At 37.1% G+C, this 21,858-nt stretch overlaps 1 protein-coding gene across 3 annotated transcripts in view; it reads right to left on the reverse strand.

Moving 5' to 3' along the window:
* Positions 1 to 21,858, reverse strand: part of MED13L (mediator complex subunit 13L) — a 259,792-nt gene that overhangs the window by 109,024 nt on the left and 128,910 nt on the right. For all 3 annotated transcript variants that reach the window (XR_005067358.1, XM_037052180.1, XM_037052179.1), the window contains exons 3-4: positions 19,457 to 19,541; positions 6,009 to 6,092 (exon numbers count right to left, since the gene is read on the reverse strand). Coding sequence is in view for 2 of the 3 variants with exons in the window: in XM_037052180.1 (XP_036908075.1) it covers positions 6,009 to 6,092; positions 19,457 to 19,541 (169 nt within the window). In the remaining variant the exon portion in view is untranslated. The remainder of the gene's footprint in view (positions 1 to 6,008; positions 6,093 to 19,456; positions 19,542 to 21,858) is intronic.

Below are 21,858 nucleotides of genomic sequence, written 5' to 3' on the forward strand. Positions count from 1 at the left end.
TTACAATGGAAAGAAGTATGTTCCATTCACCCAAACCTGTAATATCCTTTGTACTAGGAATGATAATAGATGTTGAGCAGAATAAAAGGAAAAATTAATGATGCATACTGAAACACCCAAGCATGATTCTGTTTTAAAGATTCAGTTTAGAAATAATTAATGTAGGAATGGGAAGAGGAGGAAGGAAACTACACTCTCATCTTCCTCGGTATAAATTAGAGAAAAGAATAAACATTTTTTTAAAAAGGAAGAGTAGTAAAAATACACTATAAAAAAACTTAGAGGTAAAATGCCAAGGGGACAAAAACAGCTAGAAAAGTTGCCTCAAGGAGGCAGCAACTCTGAGCAAGATCTCAGAGAAGACAGATCGAGTTAACTGAGTTGCCAAGGAAGACAGAAATAGGGAAAAAAGAACACAAAAAAAAGAGAAATGGGATTTAAACTCTGCTAGGAATTGTGACAACCAATTCCAGCTGGGCAAAAAGGCTTCTTACTTGGGAGCAGGGAAGCCAGAAAAAAGTTCGTATACATAGTACAGTATGTTCCCGGTGGCAGAGTGAAGAAGGAAAGACACATGCATAAATGTACCCGTGCATGTGCGCATGCGTGCGGAATACAAGGACTACAAGACATTTTAGAAAAAGAAATAAATGCAAAAACTAAAACTCAGAGGACTTCGTTAAGTCCCTCAAGGTCTAATCTATAGTTAACAGAAGAGTATCCATATTTCTGGATGCCTGATCTAGTGAACAAGAAGAACTCTGTTTCCAGTTCAGCTTCAGTCCTCTAGCAGAAATTTAAAAAAAAAAAAAAAAGGAATTATACAACAACACTCACCCAACGTCTCTAGTAGATTTAAAAACAAGGTACACCTCTTACTATAAGATGTACAAAATCCTTTTTGAAAGTACACAGTAGATCTTTAAACATTTTAAAATATGAATCGATTATTGATAGAGGATGTATATTGTTAATATATACTATTTAGACCACTAACAAGACAAATAAAAAATAAAACCTAATGGTGATAATAATCTGTTTTTGGTTATTAAGAAAAAAAGAGGAAAGAAAAAAATTACAAAACCACCTAGAAAGCATACTCTTTTCCAGTATGCTTTAACTAGCATACTGATAGTTAAAGACAGCTGTTTTGACTATTATCACCTCTGGTTGAACTGGTATTTCAACTTAACATTCTTTTTTATGCATAATGTTTGTGAAAATGCAAAGCAGAGCACCTGGTACGTGAGACACACTTAAAAAACCACAGACAGTATCACTTAGTTTTATCATAGGCTCTTATTAAATGTTGGTCTCCTCCCTTCCTAGTTGTGATAGTTTTCATTTTGCAGCTACTTGTAACAAAACACCAAGAGCTCTGCATTCAGTATCTTCATTTTAACTCCCACTGAAAACTCAAGTTACTACCACCTGCAATTCCCCACCCACTGAAACTGCTCACGTTATGTTCACCATGTCTACAAAATTGCCTCATCTACTAGTCTTCTTAGTATGGATTTGGATTTTATATGACCTCTATGGCAAACACAGCTAACTAATCTTGAAACTTTAAAAAATCCTGGTTTGGATGACACCAATCCTTCCAGTTCTCATCTCTCACTGACCTTTCTTAGTCTCCTTTATATACTCCTCTTTCCCTACCCACCCTGTAAATGTTGATGTTCTCTAGTACTCCAATCTCATCTCTCTTCTCACTTTTCACACAATGTTCAAGAATATTCAAGTGACAAAGATACACAGTATTTTTGACACATCTTCCAGCAGATAAAGGAGCAGAAAATGACTACATATTTTATAGACCATGGAAAAAAGCTGTAAAACAACGATGTATGATTAGATAAGTACGAATTGTCCCATTAATATTCTTTTACGGATTGCCCATCAGCTATCCCTTTTTAATAGATAAGTGGCAAAAGCATCACATGTACAAAGTAAATTTATGAGAAAAACTGAAGACATTATCACTAGTGATCTTATTTTTCTGAACACTGGGAGAAGATTCCCTTTACCTAACTTCACACTGTAAATATCTTTTTACATGTCTGCTTACCCTCTGGATAAGAGATCCCTCTCCCTGCCTTTTCATCTTTGCACTTCTGGAAGGTAAGTGATGACTGGACTACCACAAGGAAGAGTACAGGAAAGAGGAGAATGGAAAGAAAAGTGAGCAATGAAAAGAAAGCGAAGGGTGAAGAAAGGAAAGAGAAGTTTTTTTTGTTTTTTGTTTTATTAAATTTTATTTATCTTTAGAGGGGAAGGGAAGGAGAGAGGGAAAGAAATATCAGTGTACGGTTGCTTCTGCCGGGAACACATAATGTATCGTGTGTCCCCTGCCAGGAACTGGTCTGCAACCCAGGCATGTATCCTGACTGGGAATCGAACTGCGATCCTCTGGTTCGCAGGCCCACGCTCAATCCACTGAGCTACACCAGCCAGGGCTGGAAAGAGAAGTTTTAAAGTGCTAAAAAAATATTCTCCTACATCAACATTATTTCATCTTGTTATAAAATCATTTTTTGCTCTTAAAAGCAAAAGGCAGAGCATTTCTTAAATATGTACATTAGGTAGTGTACAAACATAAAAAAGAATCCCAGACTTAAGAGTAAAGAATATATCCACATGAAATAACACAAAGACAGTCAAAATAATATACTTCCGATTGTGGGTGGGTGTAAGCACACATGTGTGTGTGACATACAAAGTAATTAAAATATTTGAAAGCATATTAGGCTATTTGTATTATCATCTAAGAGCAGGGTAGGTATGCCCATTAAGAAAAGACAGCTATCAATAATTCATTAAAAAACTACACTTGCAAGTTGGTTATTTGTGTTAACCAATATTTATATTAACCCAACTACTGTACACCCTATACCTAGGAAAAAATCAAAGGTATAAACTGTTATGGGGGCAATCAATTATTTTGCTAAAAATGGTATTCAAAGGCTAAAGTGCATACACAGAAAATTCTGCCATAATCAAATGTGGGCTGGAACTAGACTACATTAGAAATGGAAGTGGATTGAGTGCCAGCCTGCAAACCAAAGGGTCGCTGGTTCAATTCCTATTTAGAGCACATGCCTGGGTAGCAGGCCAGGTCCACAGTAGGGGCACATGAGAGGCAACCACACATGACTCTTTCTCTCCCTCTCTTTCTCCCTCCCTTCCCCTCAATCTAAAAATAAATAAATAAAATATAAATAAATAGATAGACAAATAAATAATTGGAAGTGAATACCTCTCTAAAGGAAAGAAATTCTGTGATTAAAATATATATTAAAATGTATTTTTCACTGGTTTGTTTTTAAGTATATACTGGAAGCAAAGGCTTTTTCAAATTCAACACACTTTAGAAATCTGAGTTTTTTAATGTCTGATGTTAGTTGTCATAACTCTTTAGGAGAAAGCCAAAGTTTTCTTTCCTATTTATTATATTCCAAAGGATATGAGTAACAAAAACTATGTCACTACAGAGAAAAAAATGGTATGAATAAATTTATTTTTTCTTCTTGGACTTGCCTGGTCAAATGTATTATACATGTTCATATACATGATAATTTTTCTAAAATTATCTTGAGCATCATTTCATATCAAACATTGAGAACTCTATTTTAGAGTCTACCAGCAAATGACTTAGTTTTGCTATTAATACATAGAGAAATTATAACTCAAGAATTTTATGCTATTAATCCAACAGGTGAAACCCATTCATCAATACAGTCATGTTTTCACTGTCAGAATTATTTTAGCTACATAAAATATGCCATGTGTTCAATCATATTTTAATATATTGAACAAAAATAAATATATGCTAGTAGTACTATACTTTATATTTAGAATACTATTATTTAAAATATATTCCTTCTAATCATATGTAATGGTATCAAATAAGAGCATTCCTTAAAATAATCATTTGTGCACACAACTGTTTAGCACTGGGCAGCAAATTTTCCTCTTCGTTGGTCACTAAACTGATATATATACAATAAAAAATTAAGCTTAAAGAAAATTAATTTTTGTTTTTTCCCAAGTTACAAGCTAGCCACATAAATTATGTCATTTGATTCTCACAATAATCCTCTAACATTGTAATTGTTACTCAGTAACAGCAAAAAGCAAAAGTTCAGCTCAGGAAAAACTAAACACCCTGTCCAAAGGCAAATAATTCGTAAAGAAAGGTATAGAATGTGATCCCGAATCTTATGATTCTAAATGCCCTCCTCCACAGTGTCACTCTGTCCATCCAAAATGACTTATGCATCAAGATCCTCTTTTACATCCACCAAGAAGCTCTATGAACTACTCAGCAAATAAACATGAAAAATCATTACACTTACTCTACATAAAAGACTGGTAACTACATCTGACGTTTAAACACCATTTTTCACCACTAAAATACTAACTGCTACTCCCTCAATCATTTTACTTCTACACTTCCTCTTCATCCTGCAAATTCCTATCACATCATCACACAAACACCTGGTACCTTTTGACCAAACACCTGCCCTGACCCACATGTTTGTGAGAGGCTCGTTAACTCACCAGTGAGCAGTGGTGAGAACGCACCTTCAGCACGGAGAGGCACACTAATTATGGTACAAAGATCACTGTGGTAGAGCAATTCCATATGTAACCGATTCACTCATCAACACTAAAAGCCACAATTTTAACCATTCAGAATATTAAAGAAAAACACTAATTATGTCCTTGGAACACCTGTATTAGTCAGACCAAATCAATATAAATAGAAAAAATCCTCTCCATCAATCAAAGCATCTGTAAACAGAAACAGACTTTCACACACCCATACATACTGACACATTTCTAAAAGCACCTACCCTTTCCAAACAAACTTTGATAATACTGTACATAGTACATAATAGGACACAGTATGTTCTATCTGAATACACTTCTTGAATAAATCCTAAAGGATTTAAAATGTACTAATGAAGGAAAAATATTTCAAGGAAGTTCACAGTGATTTAGGTGAAGGAGGGGGTAGCCAATCTCTGTTTTATCTAATTTGAAAAAAAAACCCAAATTTTCACAAATTAGGTTTGGTTACTGAGGGGATCCTACAACCACTTCATCAAAGCTAAGCTTCAAGACATAAATGTTGCAGAGAAGGCTGAAAACTGAATCTCCGATAGGAACAAGGAAATTAAGAAAATAAAGGTTTCCAAAGAGGGAAGAACTGACAGCCAAAATTCTGGCAAATGCCCCAAAGCTCTAACCTTAGAGATACTCTAAAAGGCTGCAAGAGCTTCTACCTGCAGCCAGGAGCTGAGACCCCTAGCTTAGGGCAAGACCATGGGTAGTAAAACAGAATAAAGATTGCGTACTCTGTTCTTCGGAAATGAAATAATCACAATGAATTGGTGATACCAATTTAGTCTATGTTGTGTTCAGCAGTGAGGTTAAATACTTGATTCTGAGGGCTTTGTTTTTTGATTCTGGTTTGATTAATCTAAACCCCCATGTTTCTTTAGTATCAAGGACTGCCTATGATGATTAAAAGTTTAGCACTATTTGGAAGTAACTATAGTCCTAGTTTGACAATTATCAAGGATGTGTTGACTGACTTTGAAGGTACACCAATCAACTCCATAAATATTGCCACCATTTGAATTCACTTTATTGTTTTTATAAGGTTATGCCATATAATCTTTAATGAAAAATATTTAAAAATTAACAGAATAGAGTATTTCAATTCTAAGTAGTGTAGTAATAAGTATCAATCTGTGTAGTAATTATCAAACTACACAGATTGATAATCATCCTTCCAGTTCAATTTTTAATATTCCACAAAAATGTTATAATACAGTATTTAATAAAATGTGACCCAGGAATCCACTTTAGTACACCTAAACTACTAACATTATTACAAAGTAAATAAATATGCTGTTTCCCTCACAGACCCTTCCCCAAAGATAGTTGTGGTTAAGCAAAAGAAACCAAAAAAGCCCAAAAGCATTGTAAACACTCACCTTTTGTTGACTGGCTTTTCATCCTTTTCATACGGACGGACAAACCATTTTCCAATCCTAACGAAGTTCTTATCCATTAGGCACCTATGATAATTACATAAAAAATTACTTTTATATAGTCATAAATTGAAGTCACTGCATCAATAATCACAGATAACACACACTTGGAAATAAAAACATCACCAATCAAACTACCAAACTGTTTTCCTATCACTTAAATTTTTACGTTATACTTACTTAAAGAACTTTCTGACTTTGGATATAGATTTTTATTATATATTATAAGCAAAATTAATTGGTTGATGTATTCCTAAATTATACTTCTGAATTACTTCGAATCCAATCACATTTCTGAATTACTTCAATTCTGGGTCATCAGGAGTACTGAGAGTCTAAGTCACATTTCTTAAGAGCACCTCAGAGATAATTCTTCCAAGTCACTGATGCCCATTTTACAAGTTTTAATGCTGGCTCTTTCTTGCTTGGCATATGATAGGCAACCCTTAGCAAGGACCTCAGTTTAAAACAAAGCACAACAGAGCTGATTTGACTTAGGTATTTCCCTTCTGTAGGCATAATAAAGCACTTGGGTATGGCTTTGCAAGAAAGCAAAGAACTACAGTCATTTCTTCAATAACAAATATTTGCTACCCTCACAACTAAGTTGTGCCCTGCTTCTGTGTTCATGACATTTTGTGTACACTGTGTTTCAATGTCAAATCATGGGGTAATCTTTCTAAAGACAAATTAAATAGCAATTGAACTCAACCAACAATGCACACAATTAAACTGAAGTGACAACAATATAGACAGCCTTGACCAAGTTCACTCATGTGCAGGTGAATGACAACTGTACCATAACTGCCATCTTGCCAACTGTGAGATGCCATCATTTGTAAGGAGTACTCCTGGTTTTAAAAATACCAAATTGTGGGAGAATCTGTACATTTGAAATTGATGAAATGCAGTGATTTCTAACATTATTCAGTGAAACAGATTTTGCCAGAAAGCTCAGTGTGATTCTTCTTTACAAGGTTCTACCCATCAGTGAAAGAGCTGTGCAGCAAGTCTTCACTCAACAGTCAGGGAATTCTGCACGTGGCCGTGCCTCTGTAATCTCCACACCATCCAGGACGACCAGAACAGTTCAAACCTTCACCCAACTCATTAAAGGTTAGACAGATTGGTAAGTGGCAATATTTCTGCTGGCCACAATGTAACTCCCGATGGGCAGAGACAATCTGGAGCACTGCTGCACAAACCGGTTGAAAGTCACTTTCAAAGTAACCCAATCTGTTTTCCTAAGATTATAAATTAACTTGCTTTCTAGGGTTAAAGAATATGTGACTCTGTTCAAGTTAGGATAGGAAATATGGAATATCAAATAAAGTACTCAAGAAGCAAAACTGAAAAAGTATCTCCCTGAAATTTAATTGTATTTTTAAAGCTAGACAACATATATAGATTTTATCAATGAAAAACTCCACTGTTTGGTACCCGGTTCCTTCCTCCAATAACACTCCCAATAACTATCACTACAATCACTACTACCACCACCATTTACCTTCTAACTATATGGTATAAATGGTACAATGTCGATTTCCATACATGAAGAAGCTGAGGCACAGTGAGAATGTCACCTAGACAAGGTCACACAGTGAACAGACAGCGCTGTCGGGATTAACCCCAGGTATATCATCTGATCACAGAGCCAGGACATGAACTACTGCCACACCCTGACGCTCATGCTGCCACATATCCTCAATGCCTTCATTTTTGAAACCCAGATGCATCTTATAATTGATGAGTCTATTTAACGATTCTTTACTCTCCAAAACCTGTTATAAATTGAAGGTATAGCTTAAAATCAATGATGCTTAGAATGAAAGCAATAGGGCATGTAACAGGTACAGAATCACATCAAACACTAAACTTGTCTTCTTCTGACACGTACCCCCACTTAACAAGTACCACTTTAAATAAAGTGCTCATCCTCTCATATATATCTGGAAGGCCAGTGTTCAAAAAAATTATTCAATAACAGAGAAAACAACATTAATTTATGGTTTATAAATAGAAAAAAATCTAAGACTTTAGACAACATAAAAGAGTAAAATATCTCTGACTAAAGAAGACAAGCTGGAAAGTCCGTTTCAAAACCCTTGCCCTTCTATGAAGTAATGGCCTCAAATTTATTTGCTGACTTCATTCCAGAACTAACAACTAGGGAGTGTGGGGGATGGAGGAGCAGCATGGAGCCAAGACCACTCAAGGACAAAGGCAAAAGGCAAAAAACTCATGAAAATGCCAAGATTCTAACCCTCTGCACTGATATATCTCCTGGAATTCCCACTTCACATGCTATTTCTTTGTCAAGCAATGCCAACAAAAAGTTATTACCACTACTACACAAAACAGTCATGGAAACTACTGATCCTTCAATCTGAAGCCATCTGCTTCCAAATGAGAATCATAAGTTACTTATGTGATTTTCAACTGCTAATCAGTTTTTATGTGATCAGTGATTTCCTACACATGGAAAGGAAAACATGAGAACACAACTGTGTTAGATGAAGTAATGTTTTTACTCAGTTTTCTAGGTACTAGATTTGTAACTGACATCTCTGTGTAAGGAAGCAGTCACAGCCACACTGTCAGCAGAGATACGGCAGAAAGTTGGCCCGATCACCAAGTACCTTATGTAAGTTTGGGGCCAAATTACTGAAAGTGCTGAGTGCTATGCTCCTTTTCTCTTTCCTGACCCCTTAACCAATAGACAATCAATTACTCAGGTAGATACAGAGATGAGCAAGTATGACCAAAAGTCCCCTTTTACTCAAGAAACAGGTAAAAAGAACTCAGCAACAATCACCACCAATTTCTATACTCTCCAATTACCTAAGTCTCAAATCTGGCTGGTCCAAAAAAGAAAATTCACAAACCCCATCTCTATCTCCACCAGACCCCCTTCTGTCTGTCTGTCATGGGAAGATATGAGAGAGAAGTGAATGTTGTCTTTCTAAGGAAGGCAGTCCTTCTACCTGATCGATACTTGGGACCACATGGTTCAAGAGCCGACTATACTGAGGTAGTAAGCCCTTAGTTCTCAATCCATTTAGGGATCATGATTCTATGATTTTTTAAAAATCTAATATAAGTTATTATAGACTTCAGGCCAAGATGGAGGTGTAGGTGGAAACACTGTGCCTCCTTGCACAACCAAGTTTAAAGACAACAAAGTTTTAGTAACAAAAACGCAGCCAAAACACAGAAAATTGAACTGTACACGGAAGTCTGACAACAACGAACCATTCAGCCAGACCAGTAAGAGGGGTGGAGTCAGCGGTGGAGCGGGGTCAGGCAGGAAAGATCAGTGGACTGACCCAGGAGCACAAGCGGCGGTTGGCGGATACCAGGCATGGGGTGGCAATGGGCAGACCCAGTGAGGGTGCAGGGTGGCTGGCTGACCACAGTCACACATTTGAGCGCAGATAAACCAAGCGAAGAAACAAACAGTGAGACACACCGCTCAGGCTAGGGCCCCAGCCATGGGAATTAGAGCCTGAAAGCACCAATTGGAAAGACTTTTGGGGTTGAGGTGCCAGGAGAGTTCGTTGGAGAGACTCACAGGGTCTTGGAGGGTACACAAGCCCACACACCTGGGAACCAGCACCAGAAGGGCCCAATTTGCTTGTGGGAAACAGCAGAGGGGACAGAAATCGGAGAAAGAGTGAAACAAACGCCATTGCCCCTCTCTGACCCCGCCCCCACATACAGCATCACAACCCAGTGACTTGGGTGGCCCCACCCTGGTGAACACCTAAGGCTCCACCCCTCATACGTAACAGGTGCAAACAGACCAAAACATTATTACTCAAGAACAACTCAAAGCCCTAGAACCAATAATTCTAAGCAACCAAGAAATAGCCAGCCTTTCAGATGCACAGTTCAAAACACTGATGATCAGAATGCTCACAGAACTGGTTGATTTTAGTCACAAATTATAAGGCTAAACTAACTGAAATGAAGGCAAATGCACAGGAAACCAATAGTGATGGAAAGGAAACTGGGACTCAAATCAAGGGAGTGGACCAGAAGAAAGAAAAACATGACCAAACAGAAAAGAATGAAGAAACAAGAATTCAAAAAACTGAGGGGAGGCTTAGGAACCTCTAGGACATCTTTAAACATTCCAACATCCGAATTATAGGGGTACTAGAAGGAGAAGAAGAACAGCAACAAGTGGAAAACTTATTTGAACAAATAATAAAGGAGAACTTCCCCAGTCTGGCAAAGGAAATAGACTTCTAGGAAATCCAGGAAGCTCAGAGAGTTCCAAAGAAGTTGGATCCAAGAAGGAACACACTAAGGCACATCATAATTATATCGGCCAAGATTAAAATGAAGGAGAGAATCCTAGAAACAGCAAGAGATAAGGGAATAGTCACCTACAAAGGAGTGCCCATCAGACTGTCAGCTGATTTCTCAAGAGAGACCTTACAGGCAAGAAGGGGCTGGAAAGAAGTATTCCAAGTCATGAAATCCAAAGACCTACATCCAAGATTGCTCTATCCAGCAAAGCTTTCATTTAGAATGGAAGGGCAGATAAAGTGCTTCTCAGATAAGGTCAAATCCAAGGAGTTCATCATCACCAAGCCCTTATTATAGGAAATGTTAAAGGAACTTATCTAAGAAAAAGAAGATGAAAAATACAAACAGTGAAAGGACAGCAAACTCACAGTTATTAACAACCACACCTAAAACAAAAGCAAACTAAGAGGACAGCTAGATCAGGAGTGGAACCATAGAAATGAAGAACACATGGAGGGTTAGAAATGGGGGTGGGAGGAGGAGAAGGGGAGAGAAGGCACAGAAAATAGCATAGATGGTAGGTAGAAAATAGATAGGGGGGAGGGTGAGAATAGTGGGAGAAATATAGAATCTAAAGAACTTGAGACACGTGGTTATAAACTAAGGGGGGGGAATGGTGGGGAAGGGGGTGTGCAAGGCGGAGGGAATGAAGGGGGGGAAAAGGACAACTGTAGTGGCATAATCAATAAAATATATTTTTAAAAAGAAAGTTTTATATAGATTCTTTCTCCTGAAAAAATTGTGGAAGAACAAAATATCACATACAATTCCACATAACCAGTAAACTCTCTGAAGCAGATCCTGGATTAAGAACTTCATACTAAATACTACCATTAATCACTACTAACCCTGCTTTTTGGCCTGGAATCCTTCTCTTGTCCCCTTTACCCCTTTCTTATCTATTTAAATCTGTTCATCTCTCCTGTCCGGTATCAGCCTGCTCAGTACTCTAATATCTGCAAATCAGCACCTTCACAACTGAATTGTACAATAATAATTCATTTCTATGGCTCTTTTCTGCTAAGAAACTATAAGCAATTTGGAGAAAGACACAGTATCTATTTTATTCACTGACAATATTAACAAATATTTAAGTGTCTGTTACGTAATATACTTCATGTTCTTTGATGACTCAATAATTATCTGAGAAATGAATGTTATATACCAAAGTTATTTTCCTACTCACAATATAGCGTTATTCTTCTTGTTTGTAACCACAAATCATAAAGACCCTCATACTATTATTTTAATTTTCTTTTATGTGTTTTCACTAGTGGCATGGACACCCAATATTTAAAGAGGAAGAAAATTTACTTCTTTATAGCCAAGATATTCAATATGTGGGGAATCACAAAGATGCTAAAAAATGTTTTGAAAGAATAGCACTACTACCCATATGCTTTAATTACACTTGAAAGACAGAATAAAGTTTTTTAAAAGAGATAAATCTTAAGATGAAAAATTTACAGAGTATCAAAAGTACAATTTCCCTTTTGTATATATCTTATCAACCTGTATTTTATTATTTTTAAGTAAAAACAATTTATATTTAACTGAAATAAATAAACCTAGCAGACATATTTCATCTGCCAAAAAACTGCTGTAAATTAACAGCAGTGCTAGGAATATATATCGGTTAACCCTGGCTGTCCATTTAGTAATCCCAGTCATTATTATTGAGATTTTCAAAATTACCTTACCATTAAGATAAAACGTAATTTACAAAGTAGTGCAATATTATCTTGCAAGATCGCTATGTAACTCCAGATTTATAAAAATGTTCAAGTGCCCTGGCCAGATGGCTCAGCTGGTTAGAGCACTGTCCTGACATGCCAAGGTTGCGGGTTCAATCCCTAGTCACGGCACATACAAGAATCAACCAATGATGCATAAACAACTGGAACAACAAATCAACGTCTGTGTCTCTGTCTCTCTTTCTCTCTCTCTCTACCCTGCTTTCTCTCTCTCTCAAATTATTTCTTTTAAAAGACAATGAAATCAGGTTGTGCACGTGCACGTTATACCATACAGCTCTAAATAATTAACTTGGAGAGTAACTTGACTCCAAAGATGGCAAGCCCCAATCTCTAATTCGAAGCCACTGGTAGACCTCATATAGGATGACAGGTGTCACAGCAGCAGCCTCAGCAAGCCATTTCCCAGATGGGACAGTAAGTAGATTTAGAAGGAAGCCACCCCTATCTCTGGCTCCTTTTGTCCTCCTAAAATTATGAAATTATGCAGATTTGTCAGTTTTCATAAAGTCCAAGGATACTGTTCCTCTACCACACCCTCAACCAAACTGCACTTAAGTGTTATCATGTAGTTACAGAGCTGCTCGGGTAGACTAAATTTTATATAACTTCAGAACAGAATAACCTAACCATCATCAAAAGCCTTTTCCTTCCTACCCTAATATATGCCAAACACATCTGCGCAGAAGTCTGCTTTCCAGAAAGTGCAGTGCTCCCACCCCAAGCAGGTAACAGAAACCCATCATCACTCAGGGGCTGAAGAAACCTTTTCAACCAACTCCTTCTATCTCCATTCCACTGGGTTCCTGCTGCGCCCTAGTGGACGCTGTCTCCTCTGGCCAAGCAAACCCTATTATTCCAGTTCTCTCCCAAATTTCTGCAAGGTTAGGCTCTTTCGTAGGCCTAGCCTTACCTGAAACATCCATTCTTAGGCAATTCCAAAGAACCACACAAAAATTTTTTACTCTTTAAAAAATTTAAAGTCTTAATCTTTCCCTGTCCTAAAAATATTAAATAGTTAAAATGATTAGTCATACGGTGAACATGCTTCTCTCTATTCATTTACAATTGGACTTGTGCTTTCACCACTTTGTCTTTAATGTCTAGTGTCTGTTCCTTTAAAGCATATGCCCCTTAGATCTAAAGACTCATTTTCCTACTGTCCTTTAGAAAAGTGCACACTGTCACAATTCAGTGAAATGGGACTTTACTGATTACTCATATCCTGCTCCTGTCCCCACATTATCCTCAAGGACTCTCGATGTTGCAACGATGTATCACCACTTCTTCCCCTGGGGCTGTACCTACCACTGTGCTCTACTGAATACAGGGTGGGCAAAATAAGTTTACCATTGTGAGTATGCAAACCACATACTTTGTTTTTGTATTATTATTTTATTAATTAATTTGTATCACAACTATAAACCTGCTTTTGCCCACTCCTGTATGCTTATTATTTGAAATCCTTGACCCAGCACATCCAGGGACATCACTCTTTTGCCCCCTGATGATCACCTCTACTGGACCATAATACCACAGGGCATTAAAAGCTAGTACTTTACAAAGATGTCATTACCATAATTATAATTCCAACTTTCATTTTATTTTATTTTATTTTTACAAATGAACATCTTCAGTCTAAACAGCAACTCTTAGCAAACCAAGAGGCTCTGGGCCAAAGGCACCTTTGCAGCTGTGTTACAAACTGCCGAGGGGTGAGAATGCTGGCAACCCATTAGCCATTACGTTTTACAAATGTCAGAGACCCACAGATTCAAGTCTCCCTAAGCAAGCACGGACAGGACAGAGTGTAATGGCTTCAAAAGACCCATGTGATCTTCTATTGTGTACAAAACAATGATGTGCACGTTATAAAGAAAAAATGCTTTTCCAAAATCAGCTTATGTTTTATTCTAAAAACTTAGGAAACTAAAATTAAAGTCTACTACCACACGAAAAAGCCAATTTGACAGCATTACAACATTTAAAATATTTCTATGAAGGAACAAAAGCAAGATGTTCATAGATGGTACAAATCACTAAGGCATCAGTAAAAACTCTGTGTGAAAAGAACTACATACATTTCCTGGGTTTTTATTTTTTAAACTATTTAACCCACTATTTTACTTCATTTAGCTAGTTAGGTGAGAAGGATATGGTATATTATAAAAACTATACAAATTAAACTCCTAAAGAAAAGATTGCAGTTTCTGTTTTCCCTTATCTAGTCCCAGCCAAAGCATTTTTCCATTAGTGAGCAGTGTAAGACAACATAAACTTAAAATGCTAAGAGTAACCTTTGGTAAGTTCATTATAAATATATAACAAAATCCCACTAAGTTGAAAAGCCTGATGAAAAACAATCTGAACTAGTACAACAAGTGGAGAGGGAAGGAGGGAGAGGGCAAAAAGGGAAGAATCAAGTCAAATTAGCAGAGATTCTATGTAAATAAAAACCAAATTAATGATATGTCATCATTCTGGGCAATTTGCCAGAAAGAGATAATCAATCACTAAGAAAAGAGGAAGCTCAATTACTTTCTCAGGAAGAAAAAAAAAGTATGACTGCATGATGTAAAATTGTAATAGTTGAAAAGCCTAAATATTCAAATATTGAAATTCTAAGAGCTCACAAATGAAAAAAATACCAAAAGTAGCCAATATGGCTCAGTCTTTAAAAACATGTACAAATACATTCATAACAAATACATTCATAATTGTGCTTCAGAAATGTATCTGTGTTAAAGTAACACAACCAACACCTGTTTGGCAAGTAGATTATTAGAAGGGAGATGACCTTAATTGATAGGATGGCAGACTGTACCCTTTCCCCAAATACATGCTATCCCTCTCTCTCACGGACACCAAGCTTGGCCATGTGACGTTGGTACCTCCCACTAATGGATATTCCTTTCTCATCCTTTTGACTTTGGTGGTAAATATCTTGGCCAGTGACATGTGAGCAGAAATGACATCTGCCACTTTTGAACAGAGGCTTCAAAGGGCTATTACACCATTGCTCTCACTGCAAAGAGCTCAGCAAGTCTCTGACAGGGCTGCCCTGTCAGCAGGATTCCTGCCCCCAGGAAAGACAGTGCTGCAGTCAAGGACTCACAATGGACAAGCAGCATGAGCACGATAAGCCTTGACTGTTGTAAGATAGTAAGTTCTTTCAGGTCTTTCGTTTCGGAAGCATAACTGAGCCTAACCTGATTGGTGAAAGAGGCCACTGCAAAGCCTCATGAAACACATTATATCCTAAAAGTAGGCCAGTGGCAACCAAAATGAAGAGAATGGGGCTGACTAGAGAAATATCTGGAAGGCTGAAGGAAAGGTTGAGGGTTCAGTGTTGTAGGATGAGAACCACATGAAAGTAGAATTAGACGAATTGCACATGATCCCCAAGAAAAGAATTAAGATAAGAAATGAAGTTATAGGGTGACAGATTTCTGCTCAGCATAAGAAAGACTTTCTAACAACGAATGCTCTCCACAGATGAAAAGACTTCCTTTGGGAAGCTGTGCTCAGATAACCAGAGTATCCCAGGAAAGAATACATGACCACATAAAAGGATATTATAGAATGGGATTCCAGAATCACCTAAATAGACTGACTTTCAGTGTTGTGCCCGACTGAAAACTGACATCAACACTCCTAGTGGCTGACAGTAACAGCAGTTAACCATCACTGAGCTCTGTGCTGAGCAAAACAACCCTCCACCGTTTTATATGTGAGGAACAGGGGCTTAAGTCACCCTTCCAAACCATACAGTTACACCGTTGGCAGAGCCAAGACTCAAAATACCTGCCTCTGAGGCAGTGAAAAAATGGACTTCTAGAAATGTATGCCCCTACAGAAATATATAAAATTAAAGCCAGATATGTTAGCTTCTGTGGGAACCCTCAATGAAAAACGCTCCTGAATAAGCAGCCCTGGTGTGTGTGTGTGGGGGGGGGGGTTGTTTATGGCAGACAACACTGGTAGACATACACTATACAGCATATGCAAATGTTGAAGAGTTATAGGAGAAATGAGTAAATGAATGATAAAATATCTGAAGTCATATTGCCCTAGAATCTAAAATACTCTACACAGTATTAATACAGTTTTACCTCAATGCCAATCAACAGCAACAAGACATGAAATTCTTATTCTGTGTGAAGTCCACAATGTTACCTGAATTTCTGTAGTGAAATTATTTTTAATAAACCAATGCAGTGACTTATGATTCTGTATACACTAACAAACACTGCCTTCTGGAAGAAAGACTGATGTACATGACTCCTGCTTAGTTCTAAGTGAGAACTGCTCAAGGTCCTTCATGAAATTCCCTTTTAATTAAATCTGTATGCTTAAATAAAAAGCTGAAAAAATAAATCACTTGTACAAGGTACAAGCTTTTAATAGGCAAATGAAAAAAATGGTTCAGGAAGCACAAATACCCTTCAAGAAATAATTCCTTGGTGATCTGTTTCAATAACTTCACTTCTGGCTTTCTGTGCTACAAATTCAGAACATCCACAATGGGAAACCACGTGGATCTTATCTGAATGGAAAGAGAATGGCATAACAGAAAATTGCTGGAAATAAGAGAGTAAACTGTATTTCAATAAACTGAGGCTGTAAAGAGTAACTAAGTGACAGCAAATGGTCTAAGCTGCAAGAACAACAAAAGGGCAAGTGTGTATTCAACAATCCGCTTTCTCCTGACAGTGAATAAAGAAGACTAGAAACAACTGTTTAAAATGCTTCCCTGACTCACAAGTAGGGTGATTTTCATTCATAGAACAGTTACTTAAAAGTTATTTTAAAGCACAAAAGAATTACAATTTTTTAAAAAAAAATCTCAACACATTCATTTTAAGAAAAGAGCTGAACAGCTTGATTATTCATTGTTTTCTAAAATAGGCAATTTTTATTTATTTCAAAATAAAATCTTGTACAATGATTGAAATCAAAGTATGCAAAATAATATTTATGGCATAAAAGAATATTGAACATTAACAATAGGCTGAATATTATGCAATGCACATCACATACACCACCTAACAAAAACTCAAGGTATCCTATACTTAATTTAAAGGGCACTAAGAAGACTTAGTGAGGTGAGGGCAACTGTCCCAAGTAACAGATCCTGAAATCAAACCAAGTCTAACCTAAAGTTCTTTAGAACTATCCCAAGCTTCTATTGCAAGGCATATTGCATACGTCACAATTAACTTTCTTATAAAATAATTCATTTTGACCTGGACATCAGTTTTATCACCAATTCTGTATTCATGAGCACAGGATAAATGATCTGCATTTCTCTTTTCCCAGTGTTTCTGCTTTCTAATTTCTCTCACCCAAAACATGCTACCATTTAAAATACAAAAAACTGAAAACGCAATTCAACCACAAATTCATTAGTACTTTCTAAAATTAAATTATAAAAAGTAACACAGCAAATACAATTTTTAAGATATGTACTTTGTTCCTTATACATTAAAAACTTACATAAAAAGGATTGTGTTTAAAGATACATCAATTACTTTATAGATATAAGAGCTCGATTCTGGCAGAAGATCATGAAAACAGTGGAATTCCCAGATTTCCCTGGACACAGTATGGACTGCACTTGGACTTTGTTCTCTTTTGCAGCAGGAGAGAGAATGACCAAATGTTTGGACTATTTAAGAGTATTCAACTCATAAAACCAACGCCTCTAAAATACAATGCCCTTAGTAACAGGCAGCCTCCATGTCTACTTCAAATCACAGAGGTAGGAACTAAAATTCAGAATGAAAAATCGGGTCACTTTTGTGGGAAAGGTCTTTCTGAGTGACTTAAATGATGGCAACTTATCAATCGTAGCTTAAGAATCCTAGGTAGTGATAGTATAGTGAGGTTACCATAGACAAGAGCTTAGATAAGAAACAATGATACCAGACTGTCTCATGACCACCTAGAAGTATATATATACCTCAGGAGGAGAGGTGGAAAGATTTTCCTATAGAACTAACCCGTTCTTTCTTATCTATTTCTCCCCCTAAAACACAACCCAGAGCCTGAACATACTGCTATGCCAGGAAGCAACAAGCACTCAAACAATGATGAGAACAACTCAAAAAAACACAGGAGCCACCATTAAGGGGCTTCCCCTGGCCAAATGTGAAAGAACTCAAGCATCAAAATAAATAATGGTAATTAATTATAAGCTACTGAATAATACAGAAATCCATTTTCCAAATTTATACAGAGATAAAGATTAAGGGAGATAAAGACATAAATACATCCGTACATGGGAGAAAATGGAAAGCTCTTCCTTTCAATAGAATGGCAACTAATAAAAGTAGAAGGAATAGTAGCATTTGAAAATTAACACTGCAGCCATAATAATAATAACTGATTTAGACAACGACCACCAATAGAGGCTAAAACAAGTGAGTCAAAATTTGGTAACAGGATAATTATACAATCTCTGGAACTGGCCACAAAATGCGTATTAATTATAAACACAGAATTAAGCAATATAGTTAACAAGTACTCACTAATTTACACTGGTGAAACCTGGCAAAACCATCACTTCAAACAAGTGCCCAACAACCTTTATGTCATTAAAAATGAAACACTGAAATCATGGCCCTCCTACTACGATACACTGAGAAGGACACAATATGACTTCTACAGTATTTCCTGCTAAAAAGCATAACCTAAATCTAATCATGAGGAAACTATATCAAATTGAGGGACTTTATATAAAACACATGGCCTGAATGCATTCAAAATGTCAATGTCAAGAAAGAGAGAAAGGCTCTTAAGGAACTCTTGCAGATTTAAAGAGCATGAGAACTAAATGTAATGCATGGTCATGGACTGGATCCTGGGAAGGGAGGTCAAGCTATAAAGAACATAACTGAGACAACTGATAACACTGGAATTGAACTACAGATTTGATAATGGTATTTTACCAACGCATGAAAATGACAGTAATGGTTCAGGGAATAATTAGTGTGTGTGTGTCTATTATACACACATGTGTGAGTATGCACACACACACTCCCAGAAAGAAGGTTTTAAGACAAGCAATCATACTAATTAATTATAAAACAAACTGGGCAAACAAAAATTACTGGTAAATCTGTGCAAAAGGATATATGAAGTGCTTTGTGCTATTCCTGAACATTCTCTAACTTTTAAATTATATCAATATAAAAAAAGATTTATACAATTTTATTTTTATAAAACTTCATGAAAGCATTTTGAGGACTACAGGAACCTTCTGAGTACCCGGCATTGTAGTTGGGTTTCTCACAGCCACCTTGATGCTGTTTTCTCCCTTACCTTTCTAACAGATTGTGGATCGCTTTGAAGAGCAGCGTCCGACATTCATAGGAAAGGCCATTTTCCCAAAGTCCCTCTTCCACAACTGAAAAAAAAGAAAAATGAACCAATAAGCAGGCACCAAATAAAAACACACTTTACATTTCTTCTAAAGCAAAGTAAATAAGTAAACGTAAATAACTTTTTTCACACTGAAACAGAAAAAGGAAGGTAAGTATTTCAAAGCCATAAAATACAAAATACTGAGGGAAATATGTGTTTAGACGTTAAAGTCTTTGAAATACAGACATGACATAGAATCCCTCTCCCATGGAAATCCTTCCAACCTGCTTATTCCAAGTTTAAAACCATTTGAAATTCCCAAATCAATCTTTCTACCTTCTAGTGCTACAAACACTAATTTTGTTAAAGTTCTATTTAAAGGTATTTAAATAGAATTAATACCAAGGTTATCACATGTATTTTCACAGGGAAAATCAAAAGGAAAAATACCCAATAATGTCAGAGTTATACAAAACTTTTTAAATGTTTTGAAGGTAATTACCTGAATTAGGATTTAAGGACATAATTTTAGGGAGAATATCAGAAAATTAAATCTTAATATGACATCAATTTATTTCCTGAACTCATAATTTCATTCATGTTTTACATTTGGGTAAATAATATAACATTGAACCACAAGTAACTAACACCAAGAGAATCCAACAGACTGACAATGCCCCGTGCATTCCCAACATTCTTTTTGTATATAAAAAGATATAAAACACCCTACAGATGATAGTTAATTTTCTTTTAAATTGTATTAATTCAATTCAAAACAGCAAAAAATTGGAAGGATGGAAAAGATATCTGTAGAAGAAAATTTCCTCTCCCTTTTAGTTGTTATCTTGACAAAAGTATTCACCAGAGAAAATTCTGACAGGATTAGAACACATGTTAAATCTGGGACTTCAGGCCAAGATGGAGGCATAGGTATATAAACTTTGCCTCCTTGTACAACCAAAAGAAGGACAACAACGTTTAAAAACAAACAAACAAAAAAAAAATCAGAACTGCCAGAAAATTGAACTGTATGGAAGTCTGACAACCAAGGAGTTAAAAGAAGAAACATTCATCCAGACTGGAAGGAGGGGTGGAGATGGGCAGCTGGGATGGAGAAGATTCGGAGCAAGGCTGCAGTGTAGCTGGAGGACCAAGGCAGGCAAGGAAGTGGCTGGTGGATGAGGTGGTCCCACATTTGTGTGGAGATAAACTGGAGAACAACTGGGGAGCGAGACAGACCACGCCACCCAGGGTTCTAGTGTGGGGAACTAAGGCTTCAAAACCTCTGGCTATAAAAAGCTGTGGGAGTTGAGGCAGCAGAAGAAACTCCCAGCCTCAGAGGAGAGTTCCTTGGAGAGACCCATAAGGTCCTAGAACATACACAAACAGACCAGCCTAGGAGTCAGCACCAGAAGGGCCCAATTTGCTTGTGGGCAGTGGAGGAAATGACTGAAAGCTGGCTAAGAGTGGAGCAGGGGGCCTTATTCCCTCTTGGACCTCCCCCACATACAGCGCCAAAATACAGCATAATAGGTTGCCCTCCCCTGGCGAATATCTAAGGCTCCATCCTAAAGCTCTACCCCTTCCTATGTAACAGGGGCACTGAGACAAAAAAAAATTGGCCCAAATGAAAAAGATCAAAGCTCCAGAAAAATACATCTAAGTGATGAAGAGATAGCCGACCTATTAAATGCAGAGTTGGAAACATTGGTAATGAGGAAGCTCACAGAATCGGTTGAGTATGGTCGCAAAATAGAAGAAAGCATGAAGGCTATGAAAAGTGAAATAAAGGAAAATGTACAGGGAACCAACAGTGAGGGGAAGGAAACCTGAGCTCATATCAATGGCTTGGATCAGAAGGAAGAAATAAACAATCTACCAAAACAGAATGAAGAAACAAGAAATGAGGAGAGGCTTAGGAACCTCTAGGACAATTTTAAACATTCCAACATTTGAATCACAGGGGTGCCAGAAGGAGAAAAGGAAGAGCATTGAAAACTTATTTGAAAACATAATGAAGGAGAACAACTCCAATCTGGCAAAGGAAATAGACTTCCAGGAAGACCAGGAAGCTTAGAGAGTCCCAAAGAACTCGGACCTCAGGAGGCACACACCAAGGCACATCATAATTACATTAGCCAAGATTAAAATGAAGAAGAGAATCCTAGAAACAGCAAGAGAAAAGGAGATAGTTACCTACGAAGGAGTTCCCATTAGACTACCAGCTGATTTCTCAAAAGAAACCTTACAGGCAAGATGGGGCTGGAAAGAAGTATTCCAAGTCATGAAAGGCAAGGACCTACATCCAAGATTGCTCTATCCAGCCAAGCTGTCATTTAGAACGGAAGGGCTCATAAAGT

This window comes from Sturnira hondurensis, unplaced genomic scaffold, assembly GCF_014824575.4.
Source record: "Sturnira hondurensis isolate 20B ecotype Veracruz unplaced genomic scaffold, ASM1482457v3 Scaffold0007406, whole genome shotgun sequence".
Lineage (NCBI taxonomy): Eukaryota > Metazoa > Chordata > Mammalia > Chiroptera > Phyllostomidae > Sturnira > Sturnira hondurensis.